This window comes from Callorhinchus milii, unplaced genomic scaffold (genome assembly GCF_018977255.1).
Source record: "Callorhinchus milii isolate IMCB2004 unplaced genomic scaffold, IMCB_Cmil_1.0 Scaffold1, whole genome shotgun sequence".
In the NCBI taxonomy this organism is placed as follows: domain Eukaryota; kingdom Metazoa; phylum Chordata; class Chondrichthyes; order Chimaeriformes; family Callorhinchidae; genus Callorhinchus; species Callorhinchus milii.
Window position 1 is genome coordinate 113,508,545 of NW_024704742.1, and position 15,824 is coordinate 113,524,368.

The 15,824-nt window shown below is 39.6% G+C and overlaps 1 protein-coding gene across 1 annotated transcript in view; it reads right to left on the reverse strand.

Moving 5' to 3' along the window:
- The window catches only part of LOC103182711 (versican core protein), a 76,092-nt gene that overhangs the window by 28,337 nt on the left and 31,931 nt on the right, over positions 1–15,824 (reverse strand). Inside the window, exon 8 of the mRNA XM_042331657.1 lies at positions 5,799–9,416. Within this exon, the coding sequence (XP_042187591.1) occupies positions 5,799–9,416 (3,618 nt within the window). The remainder of the gene's footprint in view (positions 1–5,798; positions 9,417–15,824) is intronic.

The window sequence follows — 15,824 nt, forward strand, 5'->3', positions numbered from 1 at the left end:
TCCATTTGTATCCAGATGACATGAAATCTACTTTTCCATGTCTACTCTTGATTCCAGGACTACTGCTGTTCTCTCTGTCTGTCTGGTCAGACATTGGGTCGTGACTGAGCATCAACTTCCTGCAGTCTTACAGTCTTACAGATCTTATAAGATCCGACTCGACTCACCCCCGCCCCCCCACCCCTCCAACACCTCTTTACTTCCACCTCCGACCTCCTCAGCCTCACCAAACCAGTCCACAATCTCGGTGTCCAGTTTGGCCCTCAACTCTCCTTTCTTTCTCATATTTAGTCTCTAACCAAGACTCCTTTTCTTCCCCTCCATCACATTTATCTCCTCCCCTGCTTCCGTCTCCTCGAACATTGTGTTCCTCCGGATCTCACACTATCACCTGCAGAGTACCTCAGTGACACTTAAAAGAGCAAAGACTTGAGACTTTTACTGGATATTTTTCCTCTTGTAGCCCAGGGTGGCTGAGGCCAATTGTAGCTAACCTGCAACAAATCCCACCCTGTGCTGAGATAAACCAATCATCATAGATCAACCTTTTGGGCAGAATGGTTTAGTGCTGGACAGCTTTATACCCACTAGCTTCCAAATATCTTTCTTTATCATCTTACCGAAACAGCAGGGTGTACAGAAAAATGGTTAAATTGAGATCCACATTTGAAATGCTAAAACTAATTAGCCAATTAAGTATTCAAAGCATGGCTGTACTAACACTCCTGTGCTCTAACTGTAAGTAACCAGCATAATGAATAAACACATATACTGTATTTCCGTCTAGGAATAATGGATGGTTGGGTTCATGCTGAGTCGGTGGATCACCCTCGGGGAGCTTAGGATAATTCACACTACTCAAGCGTAATGACTATGATCATAATTCTGCATGAATATACTTTTGTTATGGTTCCAATAAAAGTCCCAAGTCTTTGTTTTGCTCTTTTCAGGATGAACTAATCCAAGTTAGAATGTAGTATCCATTTTCCTCTTTATAGAACAGTTTATCCTGTCCAGGTTTACATCACTGACTCCACGCAATGGAGATTTAGACAAAACGATTATTTTTGGCCAAAGTTGATCTTTTAATTATTCCAATAAAATCAGAATAAAGAACAAACTGAAAACAAAGACTGACGTGCGTAGGCACAAAACGCAATGCTTTTTATTTGGTCAGCGCGGGTAGCTGGCACACGCGGAAACCCTTCACCAAGCTTAAAATCAAACCAGATTGAGAGCTCCACATTTGAATGGCACCTACACATGGAAATTTCCGTGTACGTGGAATGGAATATGCACTCTCTTCCTGAAAGAACACACCCTGCTTAATTTTGGAAAGTATTATTCTCAGGTTGGTGAGAGCCAAGGCCTGGGGACTCGCAGAGTGCGCTTTGCGGTAATGCTAGAATTTAACCAGCTAGAACCACATCGTTCCCTGCTCCCAATGACCAGTTTGCCCTTCCACGTCCTGCTTTTATCCTCAATAGGAATCAAGTTTTATCAATGTTAAGCCACCTTAGAGATGATCAAAAACTGAATCCAAAGAAGCCTTCAAAAAGCACTGTTCTGCAAAATCGCCTTTTTTTAAAGTGTTCTCCACAGTTCTCCCTTCATATACAATGTTATATAGCCCAAGCACTAGCCTACCCTGAACTTGCTCTTTCCTCTTCTAGTCTTTATCCTTCTCTGCCAACACTCTCCCTTCCCCAGCAACCAGAGAACAGAGCAAACATTAAGACACTAACAATCAAGCACTGCTCTACTTAGCTGATCATTGTCCTGGTTCCCTGTAGTGTTCCCATTGTATGCATTTCCAGGTTCTACAGACCGTGCCCAGGAGAAAGCAAAGTAATGTTGTCACCCAAGTGACATCGTCACAATTGGATTCACAGTCCAGGGTGACACTCTGGTGTACTAATGGGGCAGTTTGTACTGTCAGTGCCATCGTTCACGTCAGATATTAACCAGAATCCTTCAATTCTATTCAAAAAAGAAGGGAGTTTCTCTCAGCATCTTGGCCAACAAGCTTCATCTCCTAGCTGTTTTATGGGGCATTTCAATTGTAAATTGGTAGCCAGGTTCACCTACAAATAAACATTCACTGCAATTTTGTGAAATACTTTTGAGGCATTTTGAAAAAATTATGAGTGACCAAAACTGCGACATTTTGCTTTTTGGTCTGATTAAAGGATTATTACTTGTTTATTTCACTGTATGTACCTTGTTCGCACAAGCCTACATCATTATTTTATATAATACTTGCATTTAATATAACACTTTCTATGGTCAGGAGGATATCTCGAAGCACTTCACTTACTGTGAAGTTTAGTGTATTTTTAAGCAAATGCCACTGTAGGTGGGTGATACTTCCAATTTTTTTCCCCTTCTTCCTCTCCGTGAGACATTTGACCCCTTCCTTACTGGGAGAACCCTGCATTGTAAGCTCACTTATTTTGCTGAAAATGATTCCTGGAAACAAAGAGGTCGTGTAAAAACAGAGGATTTAAATGCGCCTCTTAAATCCCTCTTGTTTGGCACCACATTTCGAGTGGAACTGCTATATAAACGTGGTGTAGATAGATTGAAGAATTAAATTGTAGACTTCATTGGGAGTACAAATTTATGATGGTGCAGCATAAAAATTGAATAGAAGCACTGTTCATATGGTTGGTTGTGTAATTGTTTGGCATCAATCTTGATACTGTTAAGTGAAATTTGAAGCCATTTCTTAGATTTAAATGATGTTAATTACTGTATCGTAAAACAAATCAGTGGGTTGTTCTCCATCCAAATCCTTGGTGCATTCAAATTTTTAAATTCAACATTTATACTGCGTTTTTTTTAGGAGCAACATATAACAATAGGATACAGTGCCTTTCACTTAGGGAAATGTCTTGCAGAGTGAACAGAAACAGTGCTGGACACTGAGCAGGAGGAGTAGGAGAATGGGGAGGAAAGAGGTACAATAGGAGTGATTGAAAAGGCAGGGTTTCAAGCAGCTTTTAAAGACCAGTAATAATAATAGGCCTTGAATTTAATATGGCACCTTATCACTTTGTCTTAAAGTAGTTCAGAGAATTAACGTAAAGGGTAGTGACAATTTGTTGGTGAATGCGGCAGTCAATTTGCACACAGCAGTGTCCCACAAACAGCTATGCAGTGACTGACCAATTTTGTCTGGATTGTTTTTCAGGACATAGAGAGGCTGAGGAATTTATGGGGGAATTCAAAGCCTTTGAAGACTATATATAAAGCAACATATTTTATATTATACACTTAATATCTGCAGCGTTTGCCCAGAGTTGCACAATCACTCCACTTCACAGAAACTTTGTAAAGCACTTTCAGACATTCTCAGCATTATAATGATCCTTGCACGAGATATTGCGCCTTATCACATCATTGAGATGTCCCAAAGCGCTTCACAGGATATACTGTAAAGTGATGAAACTGTGTGTATTTTATGGGTTATTATTGGCACTAACTCGCATGCGAGTATTATTATCATAATAAGATAGAACTATGAGGCTAAAGGCATATTTTTTTTCCATTAAATAAGGCTGAAGTAACAACAGTCTGAGACACTGCTCCTACCAAGAGCTGAGGATTTAAAAGGATAAATAAATGTAATCCCTTTCTACAAACTTAAGATCAGACCAAAAAATTATGGGATTTTATACATTATCTGATCTATCTTGTCTCAGTTTAATAATAGTGGGAATAATATTGGTTATCTTCCTTACTTACATTCTTTTTCCCTTTCTCTTACGTACTGTCCAACTCTTAAGATGTAATACAATTCCAAAAAAAGTGTAGATGGTCTGGTAACATTTAAGAAAGCCACTTAAGTTAATAGAACCTTGGCTGCTCTTATAGTTCAGATAGAATCCATGATGCTGCCACATCCAACAAGCTTGGCCCTTTTTGACTTTTGTTGAATAGTAACTAATAACGTGGACATAGATCCTTAAAGACAGATGGTGTGTGGGTGGTATGGCAGATGTGCAGTATGCCATTAGGAACTGGTAAAGAAATAAAAGCAACTGGAAGTAAAAGGCACTCATTAGAAAGAATGTAGGAGATGATGTTAAATAGAACAATACTTAAGAATCCAGATTTCCAAGTGTCCTTGAAACTTACTTAATTTTCTGGCAACTACCGATTGGATCATTGTACTTGTACTTACTTTTTAAGATGTTGCTCTGTATATAGAAATTTATAGCGTTCAGCCCATTGAGTCTGCACTGGATCTCAGAGCAAGTTGCATTTTCAAACCCATTATCCTGCCCTATCCCTATGTTTCTCTACCTCTTCCCTCTTCAAAGCCACAACAGACTCTGCCTTTACCACTTTACTTGGCAGGGCATTCAACATCTGAACAACTTTCTGAGTGAGAAAACATCTCCCAGCATTTCTCCCATCCTTTTCGACAACCCCCCAATCTTAACAACAACAACAAAATTACATTTGTAAAGCACCTTTCACATTAGGAGGACGGCCTGAGGTGCTGAACAGTCAGGGATGAGTTAATATATGTGACATCAGAATTGTGACATCTATTAGGTATTGTCACATTTCACTCTTAAAATCTGTGCTGAAAAGTCTGTTAAAGGTACTCAGCGTTCTCTCGTTGGATGAAATTTGATGCTATTTCCAAAAATAATAATAATCCTTGCATTTGATATAGCGCTTTTCGTGTCTTCTAGACGTCTCAAAGTGCTTCACAGAATATACTGTAAAGTGAATTGACTGTATTTGTGGGTGAAATGCGGCAGCCAATTGTGCACAGCAGAGTCCCACAAACAGTTGTGGATTGAAGTGATCAATTTATTATTGTTTTGTTTTTTGGAGGGATTATTATTAGGTGTGTGGAGTGAGGAAACTTGCCCAATGTTTCGCCCTACCGGGAATCGAACCCAGGTCTCTCGCTTGAGAGGCGAGTGCTCTGACCACTGAGCTTCAAGACTCCAATGCATTCTAATGAGGGATTGAAGGTTAAACATATTTCTGAATATCATTGAATGATCATTAAGGGATTAAAGCATTCTTCCAGATCCTTTCGGGCATGTTCAGAAAGGCAAGTACACAATGACGACAACTTAAGATTACAGATGAAGTTCTTAATACTCATTTTTAATGCTGATATAAATTAAATATAACAAATGCACAACACTATGGCTAAAGATAGTAGAGGTGGGGATTTGACATACAGCCTCGTGAGAAGCCCAAGCATTTGGCAAAATGAATATGTACCATTCTACCAACATAGTACTATCTACTAACATTGCTGCAATTTGAAGGATTGTTTTCAGTTCAACAACAACTTGCATTTATATTAGTGCTCTTCGTGTAGGGCAATGTCTCACAGAGCACTTCACGGGGTCAGGATAGACACCAAGCAAGGGAGAGGGGGAGAGGGAAGAGAAGGAGGGGGGGGAAAGGGAGGTCAACATGCTACCTTTAAACAACTGATAGCAAAACAACCAGGCAATTCCCACAACAATCACGTCTGCTTGTACGGTGCACAGGATAACTTCCAAACAACAAGGCCATGCTAACAAACAGCATCTGCACGATGATCTTGATAAAATTTCTTTTCAACAGCCTTCGGCTTATATTATGTAGCTCAGATGACACTTTCCATCCATATACTCTTGGTTAAGTCATCTGAGAATCTGGATAGTCATTCTTGGCAATCACTACTTGAAACAACTAACTTTCAAGTAAAACAGAAAATAGCCCAAACGGAAAGAGAATACATTTTTAAAAGAATTTATATATGTATTAAAAAAACTTACCATGATCAGTTAACACTTCCTTATCCAGTGCAGTGGTAGCCGTCAATTTTTCCACAACATCAACTGGTTTCTGCTCTTCCTCTGTGTCTGGCTGTGCTGGGAAAGAAGCTATAGTTGTTGGAATGGTGGAAAATGTTGAAGCTTCTACAGCCTTTTGATCTCCTGCTGGAGGAGAGTCTGGAGATGCTGCAGCCGAGTCTGGAGATGCTGCAGCCGAGTCTGGAGATGCTACAGCCTTTGACGTGACCCCGATAGGAGAGACAGCAGCAGAAGGTTTAAAGACTGGTGTTACTCTGGTCGGCGACATTGTGAAATATTCGTGATCGATGTCCAGTTGGGACAGACTGCCTGTCATATCGATGTCTGAGACACCAGGAAGCAGGGTACTCGATTCACCAATAATTACAGTCTCTTCCACTGGAGTCTCACCAGGATCATTTTCAATAATAAGTGGTAATATATCTGTTACTGAAGATTTTGGTTTGACTGTTGTTTTTACTTCAGTGTCTTTGATGGATGCACTTGTACCAGGTCTTGTTTTGGCAGAGGCAGCTGTTGTTGTTGGGAATAATTTGATTGCTTTTGTGGTTACCTCCATTACCTCCACTCCAGTGACGGAGGCTGTGGTTCTAACCTTGGTGTCTGTTTCAGAGCCTGCTGTGCTCAGTTCCTTTGTGCCTGTTGTTTCCTCTGGAGTACCTGATCCTTCTATCTCTTCTGCTGTTACAGATGAGGAGGTAACAGTTGATTCAACCAGGGAATGAACTATCTTTTGTGGCGATGTAGAGGTTTTGGCAATTATCTCAGGAACTATTTCGGCAGTATCCTTCTCAATCTCATCTGGGGTGGAGTCTTCAACAGGTATGTAAATTTCACTCACAGGCACTGAGGTAACCTCATGTGGATGGTGAGATATTGTCTTCTCTGAGGTGGAGTCTATTACCGGAATGTGACTGACGATCACAGGCATTGAAGTGACCTCTTGCACTGAAACAGGATGGTGAGATACTGCTTTAGATGACTCAGTCACAAATCTTTTAGAAATAGTTGATATTTCTGGGGTACTTGAATGTGATTCAATGTCCTGGCCAATCGCACTACCTTCTTCGCTTGCTGATTCTGGTTGAATCTTTTCTGCAGTACTAATGTCTAGCTCTTCTTGAATACCTGCAACTGTGGAATTTACAATAGGCAATAATGTGCTTGGTAAAACAGTCACAGCGGACTCAGCTTTCGTTTCCTCAGAATATGTTGGTACTGGTCGTACTGGGTGAATTTTATCCCCAGGTACAAATCTAGGTTCTGATGTTTCTTGTGGAGTTATCACTGTTGTATAATGACTCTCGCGTTTTGCTTCTTCTGGTTCTTGCACTGTTGTAGTTATGTGATGTATTTTCTTTTCTACCTCTATCTGTGGTGACAGAGTCTCAAATCTTATCATATGATCAGATCCAGAGGTGTGGACTGCTCGACTTTCCTCAGCAGCTTGTGTTAGGACGCTAACCGACTCTGGTGTAGCCGAAACTGTGGACTGGCCCTGCGGCAATTGACTTATCATATCCACGTTCCCATCTGATTCAAGAGTAAAAACATCTGGTTGTTCTTGAGTGCTTGTAATGGTAATAGTCTGCGACACACCATGCTCTTTCACTGATTCCTCTGTGATGCCACTTGTAGATTCTATACTCACTTCCTCGACTGTGGGTTGATGGCTTACAAAATGCAGGTGGCCACTAGGTTTATGGTCATATTCTGTTGGCCTATCATCACCAGAAGCATTTACAACCTCTGTGTGACTTGAGACCGTCTGAACTTCTGGAAAGAAGAGACCTTCAGCTTCTTTAGGTTCGAGTCCACTGGCCTCATCCACATCAGTCTCATGAGCAACTTTCTCTATCAAAGCTTCAGAAGATAATCCAGTCGAATCTGTAGATTCCACTGTCTTACCAGTATGAGTTGGCTCAGCAAATGCATGAATCAGCCCTGTTTGATTAGCTACTAATTCTTTCTTCATTAGATCGTCAGAAAAATATTTTGATGGGATTACTCTTGCAGCATGACTTTCTGGAGTGGTAACTGTTTGCTCGAACTGCGTGGACTGGACAACGGAGCTTTGAGATTCCAAAGTAATGACTTGAACTGTTGACTTTTCAATAACTTTAGCTGAATCAGCGAAGACAACCTCAGTGTTCGCATCTTCAGAATCTCCTTGGGATGTTACTTCTGGTAGAATCAATGAAGTAGATGGTCCTTCATCTTCAAAAGATTGTTCTTGCCCGTCTTCTTTTTCATCACTTGACAACATAATGCTAGAAGATCCTTCAGCTTCATCAGTGCTCGATTGCGTAGACAAAGAGGCCATCGGTCTTAATGTTGAATAAACTGATGGCTCATCAGTCATTGTTCTCATAGTTCTTGAGGCTAATAATATGCTATCTTTAGTTGCAGACACAGTTATGGGTGGTGTAGTTTCTGGTACAATGCTTATAGGTACAACTTTTATAATATGACTGGCGTCTTCGATACTCGTGGCTTCCGTTCCAGTGATGTCAGAAGCAGGTTCAGCTGTACTCAGTGAATGCGTCACTACCTCTTTCTTGCTGTCCTGGTCTTTCCTTGTTCTATTACTATGGTCCTCAGATGTAGTAGAAGCTAAAACTGTTTTTCTGTCACGTTCTGTAGTTACTGAATCATTTGACATGAATGGCAGCAATGTGGATTTCTTTTCATCTCTGGATTCTTCTGGTTCTGCCTGTTGTGTTACAGCAGTTTTATTTAAACTGCTGGCTGGAACATCACTAGCATACAGTACCGTTATTTTCTCAATCTGCTTATCAGTTACCTCCTCTGGGCTTTCTGTCCCTTCTTGAGATGTGGGAACGCTACCAAGATGTGTGTCTTGTGGTAAAGCAGGTTTATCTGTGATCGAGGTTGGCACAACCTCAATTGGTACAAATGTTTGGACACTTTCACTCTGACTTCCTACAATTGTTGTACTGACAGTGCTGGTGTCTAAAGGTGCCTTTGCACTGACAGTGGTTTCTGCAATGGATATGTTTTCTTTTACATCCTGTGGACCAACAGTCTGACCGTCTTTTTCTACGCCTGCAGTTATCACAGTGCGGGTGATCACAGATATTTCCAGCTTGTCATCCACTGGCATTTTTCCAGTTGTCACTTCTTCAATCAATGTTTCTAAACTGGGTTGAATTATTTTACCATCGTAAAATTCTTTTTCAAAATCAGCTTGACCAGTTGGTGGCATTGAGCTGGTCTCCACTACCGGATATTCAGTATGCAGGCTAACATCTTCATCTTGACTTTTAATTTCGTGTTCAGCAGGCGCAGCAGCCACAGTATGGTTTTGAACATCTTGTCTGAGTGATGGTTCAAATAAGGCAGGGGAGACAACAGTAAGTGTTGGAGTGGGCTCAGTATCTGGGAAGACACTTATCTGATCTTTTTCATGAAGACGTTCTGATTTAGGACTACTGCTCTGGCCATAACCTCTATCAGTAGGTGTGGAAGACAGATTCATAGCGAGTTCTCTGGAAATTTCATGAACTTTGACTTCTGAGACCTGGGGCATCAATGGCGGAGGTACCTTTACCCGCTTGCCTAAGAATAAAAGAAGTTTGGGAGATATTAAAAACCTATACTGCATTGGCTCCTATATTGTTTCTTACACAACCATAAAAATAAAATTATTTATTTTAAATATATGAATAATATAAAAACTAAAATTACATCATAAACATTTAAAATTATAATTAAAAAAAGTTTATTTCACAATAACAATAAAACTAGCTTTAAATTAAGCTCTAAAGCAAATTCTTGGAACCAACTCTTGGAATCAATCCTAACTAAACATCTCTAGAGAAAAATAAGGATTGCATTCAAGTGACAATGTTTTGCAGGGAGGGATAAGAACTGGAAGAGTACAATGGTGAAATTGCATTAACTCAATTCTGCCTTTTGCCCTTAGTTGCTGGCTCTGTGATTGGAAAGAACCAAGGACATAAAGTGCAGGTCAATGCAGCATGTACACAAACCAATCGCTTGCAATTCCTAACAATCATCAGTAACAGCAAAAGGTCTTCAAAAAGGAAATGGCTTGACTCCATAGGCAATCTTTATTTACTGCCTTTTAGGGTAAACTTGTGACATTTCATAACAGATTTGATGTGATAGAATCTATTTCTGAAATGACACAAATGCACCCTCCAAAATAAGTACAAAATGCCTTCTGAAAGTTCAATCCTAACTGCAGTGTATTAATATTCCGAGCTGCTTAACAGACACATGGGCTGTTAAGCACAGACTTATCAGAACTGAAACTCCGGTGCAACACTTATGGGAACACTTAAACCAAGATCATGATCGTCTGTTCAGGTGGTTGTTAAAGAAGGGAGTTTCCCTCGCCAATAATCCTCCAGAAAAATTAGTCACTTCATGGCTATTTGCGAGACCTGGCTGGGTGAAAATTGGTTGCTTTGTTTGCCAGCAACTACACAGTCACTACACTTTATAGGAATTCCTTGAAGCATTTCAACATTGTAAGCGCTATATGAAATGTAAGGCTTATTATAATTTCTATTAACAAACCCTATCGTCAAACCTAGTTCTAATGGGAAACACAAAGAAAAGTCTATATAATTATACTTATGATCCTCGTAAAGATAATTGAAAGTTAACTTTACTTCACATCATGCTCACAATGTCTTTTGTTTTGCTTTAACAGTTGTGGGTTATTGTAGTTTCAATTATGTTTTCAGCTTATACAGCACAAAGAGAAGTAACTTTGATATTAATGCTATTATTACAATGTGCAAAAAAAAATTCAAATCAATTGTATGGGAACATTTACTTGGTGCTAATAATTCGTTTTTTACGAGTTCTTTAAAAAGTACATGAAAGTGAGAGTTGGCTTCATTCCTTTTGTATCTGAACTTGCCATTTCCTGACTCTTTAGACTGTTTCCAAAAATACCAATATAGGCAGACAAAGCTGCTTTCGGCAGACACTTGCTCAAAAACAGTAATAAGTCAAACGTAAACATTCATCCTGAATATAAGATACTTTTAAGAAACACCCCTGTATTATAGCATTGTATATTTTCATGTTACATTTTGTGTGACATTATAAGTAGCTGCTAATTTGAGACAGTTGTTCTTTATTTTTACCAACAATCTATGCCAGGAGTGTGAATAACACTGAACTGCAGGAAGAGGTATGTTTCCAGCTAGGATAACCGCAGCCTCAGCAGGACTATAATAGCTATATGTGCCACTAATACAGATGAGTTATTGTTATAGCAGAAAAATGAAAAGAGCTATTGTAGATTTGTGGTGAATCATTTGAAGCTTGTTTTTCTCACTTCAATAAATAACACTAATTATACGAATAGCTCTAAAATAGTCCGTGCATGTCTAACTGAGCATATAACTGCCTTGCATCAAAATTGCAGATATTGTGTTTATAGGTTGCATTCTGAGGTTCTGCCATAGATCTATCCCTACCGCCCAGTTGCTCACTCCACTCACGAACCTGCTTAATGCTTTATTCATACAGGGGGGAAAAAAATCAATACTTGATCTCCCCTCTCAAAAATGGTTTTTGGAATAGCCAGGTGTCTCACACAATTCAACACCCATCATCATGCTTAAGAGTGTATCCAAATCAAACTGAGAATTCCATGCATCCCATCTACACATGGAAATTCCAAAGATATTTTTTGGAACAGAGTGTGAAACCTGCTTATCTAATTCCAGAGAATATCAGGCGCAAAAAACAAAACACAGAATACTGCAGATGCTGGAAATCTGAAACAAAATCAGAGAGAGCTGGGAAAACTCAGCAGGTCAGGCAGCATCTATGGAGAAAGTGAATCAACGTTTCGGGTCCACAACCCTTCGTCAGTATTAGGCGCAGGTTGGCAAGAGCCAATCTTGGGGAACCCAAAGTGGACATTGGGGTCTCCAAGCTAAAATCACATAGCTTGCCAATGAAAAATCTGCCTGGCAAGCTTTCCCACAGTTTGTCCAGCTAGGACCACTGTACCAGTTAAGGCTTTGGCTTGCAGCGTTAACCGGAGCTACATGGAAAGAGCCCTGCCCTCAATGATTGGTTTACCCTACCAAGTCCTGCCATAAGCCAGGCTGGTAGGGCTGTTAACTGCAGTGCCCTGGAACATTGAGGACTTGCCTGGCTCAGGAACTGGACAATTGAGATCCCCACAGAGGATGTGCTTGATTCTGACATTCTGTTGAAAACATGTCACCTTGGAGCCAGTTTAGCTCCAAGGAGACCCTGTTACCTCCCACCAAGGAGTCCTGTAGCTCAGAGGTTAGAGCACTCGCTTTGCAAGTGAGACACCTGGGTTCAATTCCAGGCAGGGCGAAACCTTGGGTAAGTTTCCTTACTCCACACGCCTAATAATAATCCTTCCAAAAAAANCAATAATAAATTGGTCATTTTCAATCTACGACTGTTTGTGGGACATTGCTGTGCGGTATTGGCTGCCGCTTTTCGCCCGCAAATATACGGTCAATTCACTTTACAATCTATTCTGTGAAGCGCTTTGAGGCATCGTGAAGATATGAAAAGCACTATATCAAATGCAAGGATTATTATTATTATTAGGAGTATAGACCCTCCCAAAACAAATGAAAATAAAATAACAAAACCACAGCTATGAAGACGACGTAACATCTTATCACCCAATTGTCTGAAGTAAAGGGAAAATCCTGTAACTTCTGACACCAGTTCAGCCAGACAATACAAGACAAATTTACATTTCAATAGTATCTTTCACATTAGGGGGACATCCCAAAGCACTTAATAATATTGTGCTTGGCAACTGAGCTGAGGTTGGAGAGGAGAAAGATGACTAAAAGTGCAGTCAAAGAGGCATATCTTGAGATGGAGTTGAGGGAGACAGACAAAAAAGTCACCTCCAGTGGCTCCTTGCCTTCAATAACAAAGGCTAAAAATCAAAACCATGTTTTAAATCTAAATCGCTAGTCTCTAGGTTAGGATTGCTGTACTATAGCCAACAGAAACAGTCTATTGAGATGGGATCCCAACCCTTTTTCAAGCTACCATTGAAATATAATTACATTTTTCACACTGGTTAAAGCACATTGCACTGAAATTACATCAGTAACAATGTCCCGCAGTTTTCTTTTACTTGTTAGGTCAAAAGACGTTTTACAGCTATTCTCTCATTGTTCCAGCATTACTTTGGTAAATGAAACCTTAAGTGCTGTGAGCTTACCAAGATTTATGGAACTCAACTAATAGCTTGAAGTCAGGAACAGAATCAAATATTTTGAATATTTCACTGCACAATTCCTGCATAAAAGAGCTATTTAAAAATAGAAAGAAATAGGTTCCAAATATTTTACTGATGAAATTACTGAACCTTTTTGTTCTGTTTACTTCCATATTTACTTTTGCCTTAATATTGAAAAACTGTTTATACAAGGGATGAATGTTACATTTGCAAACCATTGAATGAACAAGTTTCAAATCATTAGTGGAAGACTATATACATCATTGATTCTTATATTTTTCTTACATTTCTTACATCCTTTTATAATCTACTTTGTTGCGATAAGAATCCTGTGATGGTCCTTTCTATAATCTGAATAAGTTAGGCTAATGCAAGGAGGTGCCACGAAGATATCTGCCTGGTGGTTTGAATCAAGTAAATGGAAGACAGAATCACTAAGAGGCACAGAAACCGAATGAGAGGAGTTTCAACATTGGCAGGCTTAACGCAAAAAGACCATACAGAGCCGGAGTGTGGGAATGTTTAGTAATGTGTGCAGTGCACAGCTGTAAAGTGCAGGCTTGCTATGGTGATGACAGAGAACAGTGTATTCTGTAGGGTCTTTGCTAATCTGCACTTAGGCCACGTAAGTAGGTTTTTTCAATGTGCTGTAATAGGCCAACCTCCAGCGATTGCCGTTAACTTCCAGCTACAGCTGTTTTTTATTATTTAAAGATCTTCCCCTCACCCTCTATTATGTCCTCAGCAGTATCTTGCTGCAGTAGTCAATGATGTAAGAGCTGAGACAGATTTTCCCAATAAAAACCTTGAGTCTATTAACTTCCCACAACCAATTATCTCACCAACATCTGTTTACATGAAAAGCCTTTTTGTATTTCTTAAGCTATATATTAATCAAACTGCGAGGTAGAGACAACTCAGAATAGTATTTAGAAATTTATACCAGTCTTGTTAAGGGCCGTGATGGTTGATGTGCTCATGCTTTTTCCATAAGTCACAACTATACTTAAAAATTGGCATTTTTCACCAATTCAGTAAGAAAGCAACACATGAAGTTCTGCCTTGTTTAGAAGCAATGGATTTAGCCTCAGAGTCCCACATGCACAAATCTCGATCAAATCTTATTTGAAGGCAGGAGGAAAGCAAGGTCTGCTGCTGTATTTGAGAAAAGGAGGAAAGTATGTGTATTTACAAACAGTTTAAAAATGTGGTCTCACAACTGTGGTTTGATCCCCTGGCCAGTGAGTTAGTCATCACATTTGGCCTCAATGCACTTGGGACAGGGAGGAAAAATCAGCAGGACCAACTCCTGTTGGAAAGTGCACATGTATGGACATCAAGTGAGAACAGCATCGGAGCTGGGTCTGATATCTCCAATGGTTGCAATGTTTGGAAACACACACTGTCTAGTTTCAGAAATGATGAATGATCACTTGGAACTGTACCAGCATGAGTCAGCGTCTTCTGGATCAGCGTGGAGAAAATTAGTGCAGAGTAGATTTTGTTTTAAAAAAGAAAAGTATAGGAGGTCCTGGTTAGTCATCTTACAGTGACTTTGAGCATTTTACCAGTCATTGGTAAAGGGGCTGAGTTGATGTAACATGGAAAGACGAAAGTACAGTACCACCCTTTCTCAGCTGCCACTTCTTTTATTTAAAAAAATAAAATGTTAAAAAAAATATTCATACAGTTGAACCTCATAATTCAGGCAGCAGTCAGTTCAATTCCACAGGGGACACATTGGAAAGTGACATCATTCTGAGTAACAGGAAGAACATGTGTTTCACAGACTTAGGTCAGTTCTGTGGTACCTGGCTGGTTGAAAGGGTTCATTGACAATTCGCTTTTATGTTCCAACTTAACAAACGCTAACCTTGCATGAAAGCAGATCAACCGTTTATATTTACGACCATAATCAGTAAAAAAAAATGACTTACATTCTCTCTTTTTAAATAAAAGTAGCCAAAGCTGGAAAAATAGCACTCAGCAAAACATTGAAACAACAGTCACAGCATTTCCCATACTAACTGAAGTTCAACAACAACTTGCTTTTATGTAGTGCTCTTCATGTACGATAACGTCTTGGAACACTTTACAGGGATGGGATCAGATATTCAGCAGGGAAGAGGGGAAGGGAATGGTGACTATAGGCACAGTAGAAGTGGTAGGTTTTGAGGTGGGACTCAAAGACAGCCTGCTCAAATGGCATGATTATAATAATAATCCTTGCATTTGGCATAGCGCCTTATCACGTCTTTGAGACATCTCAAAGCGCTTCACAAAATATACTCTGAAGTGAATTGATGGCATATTTTGTGATATGATGATACATTTCAAGATGTATTTTACGCTGAGAGCATCGTGTGCTTCCAAATGAACTTCAATAAAGTTTTGACCAACACTTTTTCATGAAGAAGTTGCCCCTTAAAAAGCAACTTTGTTTTAATTTGCCTGATGAAGATGGCTTAATGCAACCCAACACAATACACCCAATCTTAGACATCCACAACTGTAATGTCCAGGACATTTTCAGTACCATTGGCACCCTAATTCTATGTACTAACAGAATCAGAAATAACATCATCTGGAAAGGTATTTGCATCATTTTGTTCCCAATGTGTTAATCCTCAGAGTGAAGATTGATCAGAAATGTCTGAATTGTCTTATTATGAGTCATTTTCTGCAAAGGAATTATTTTTGTTCAAGATGTTAGCACTCTTGACAACGCACTT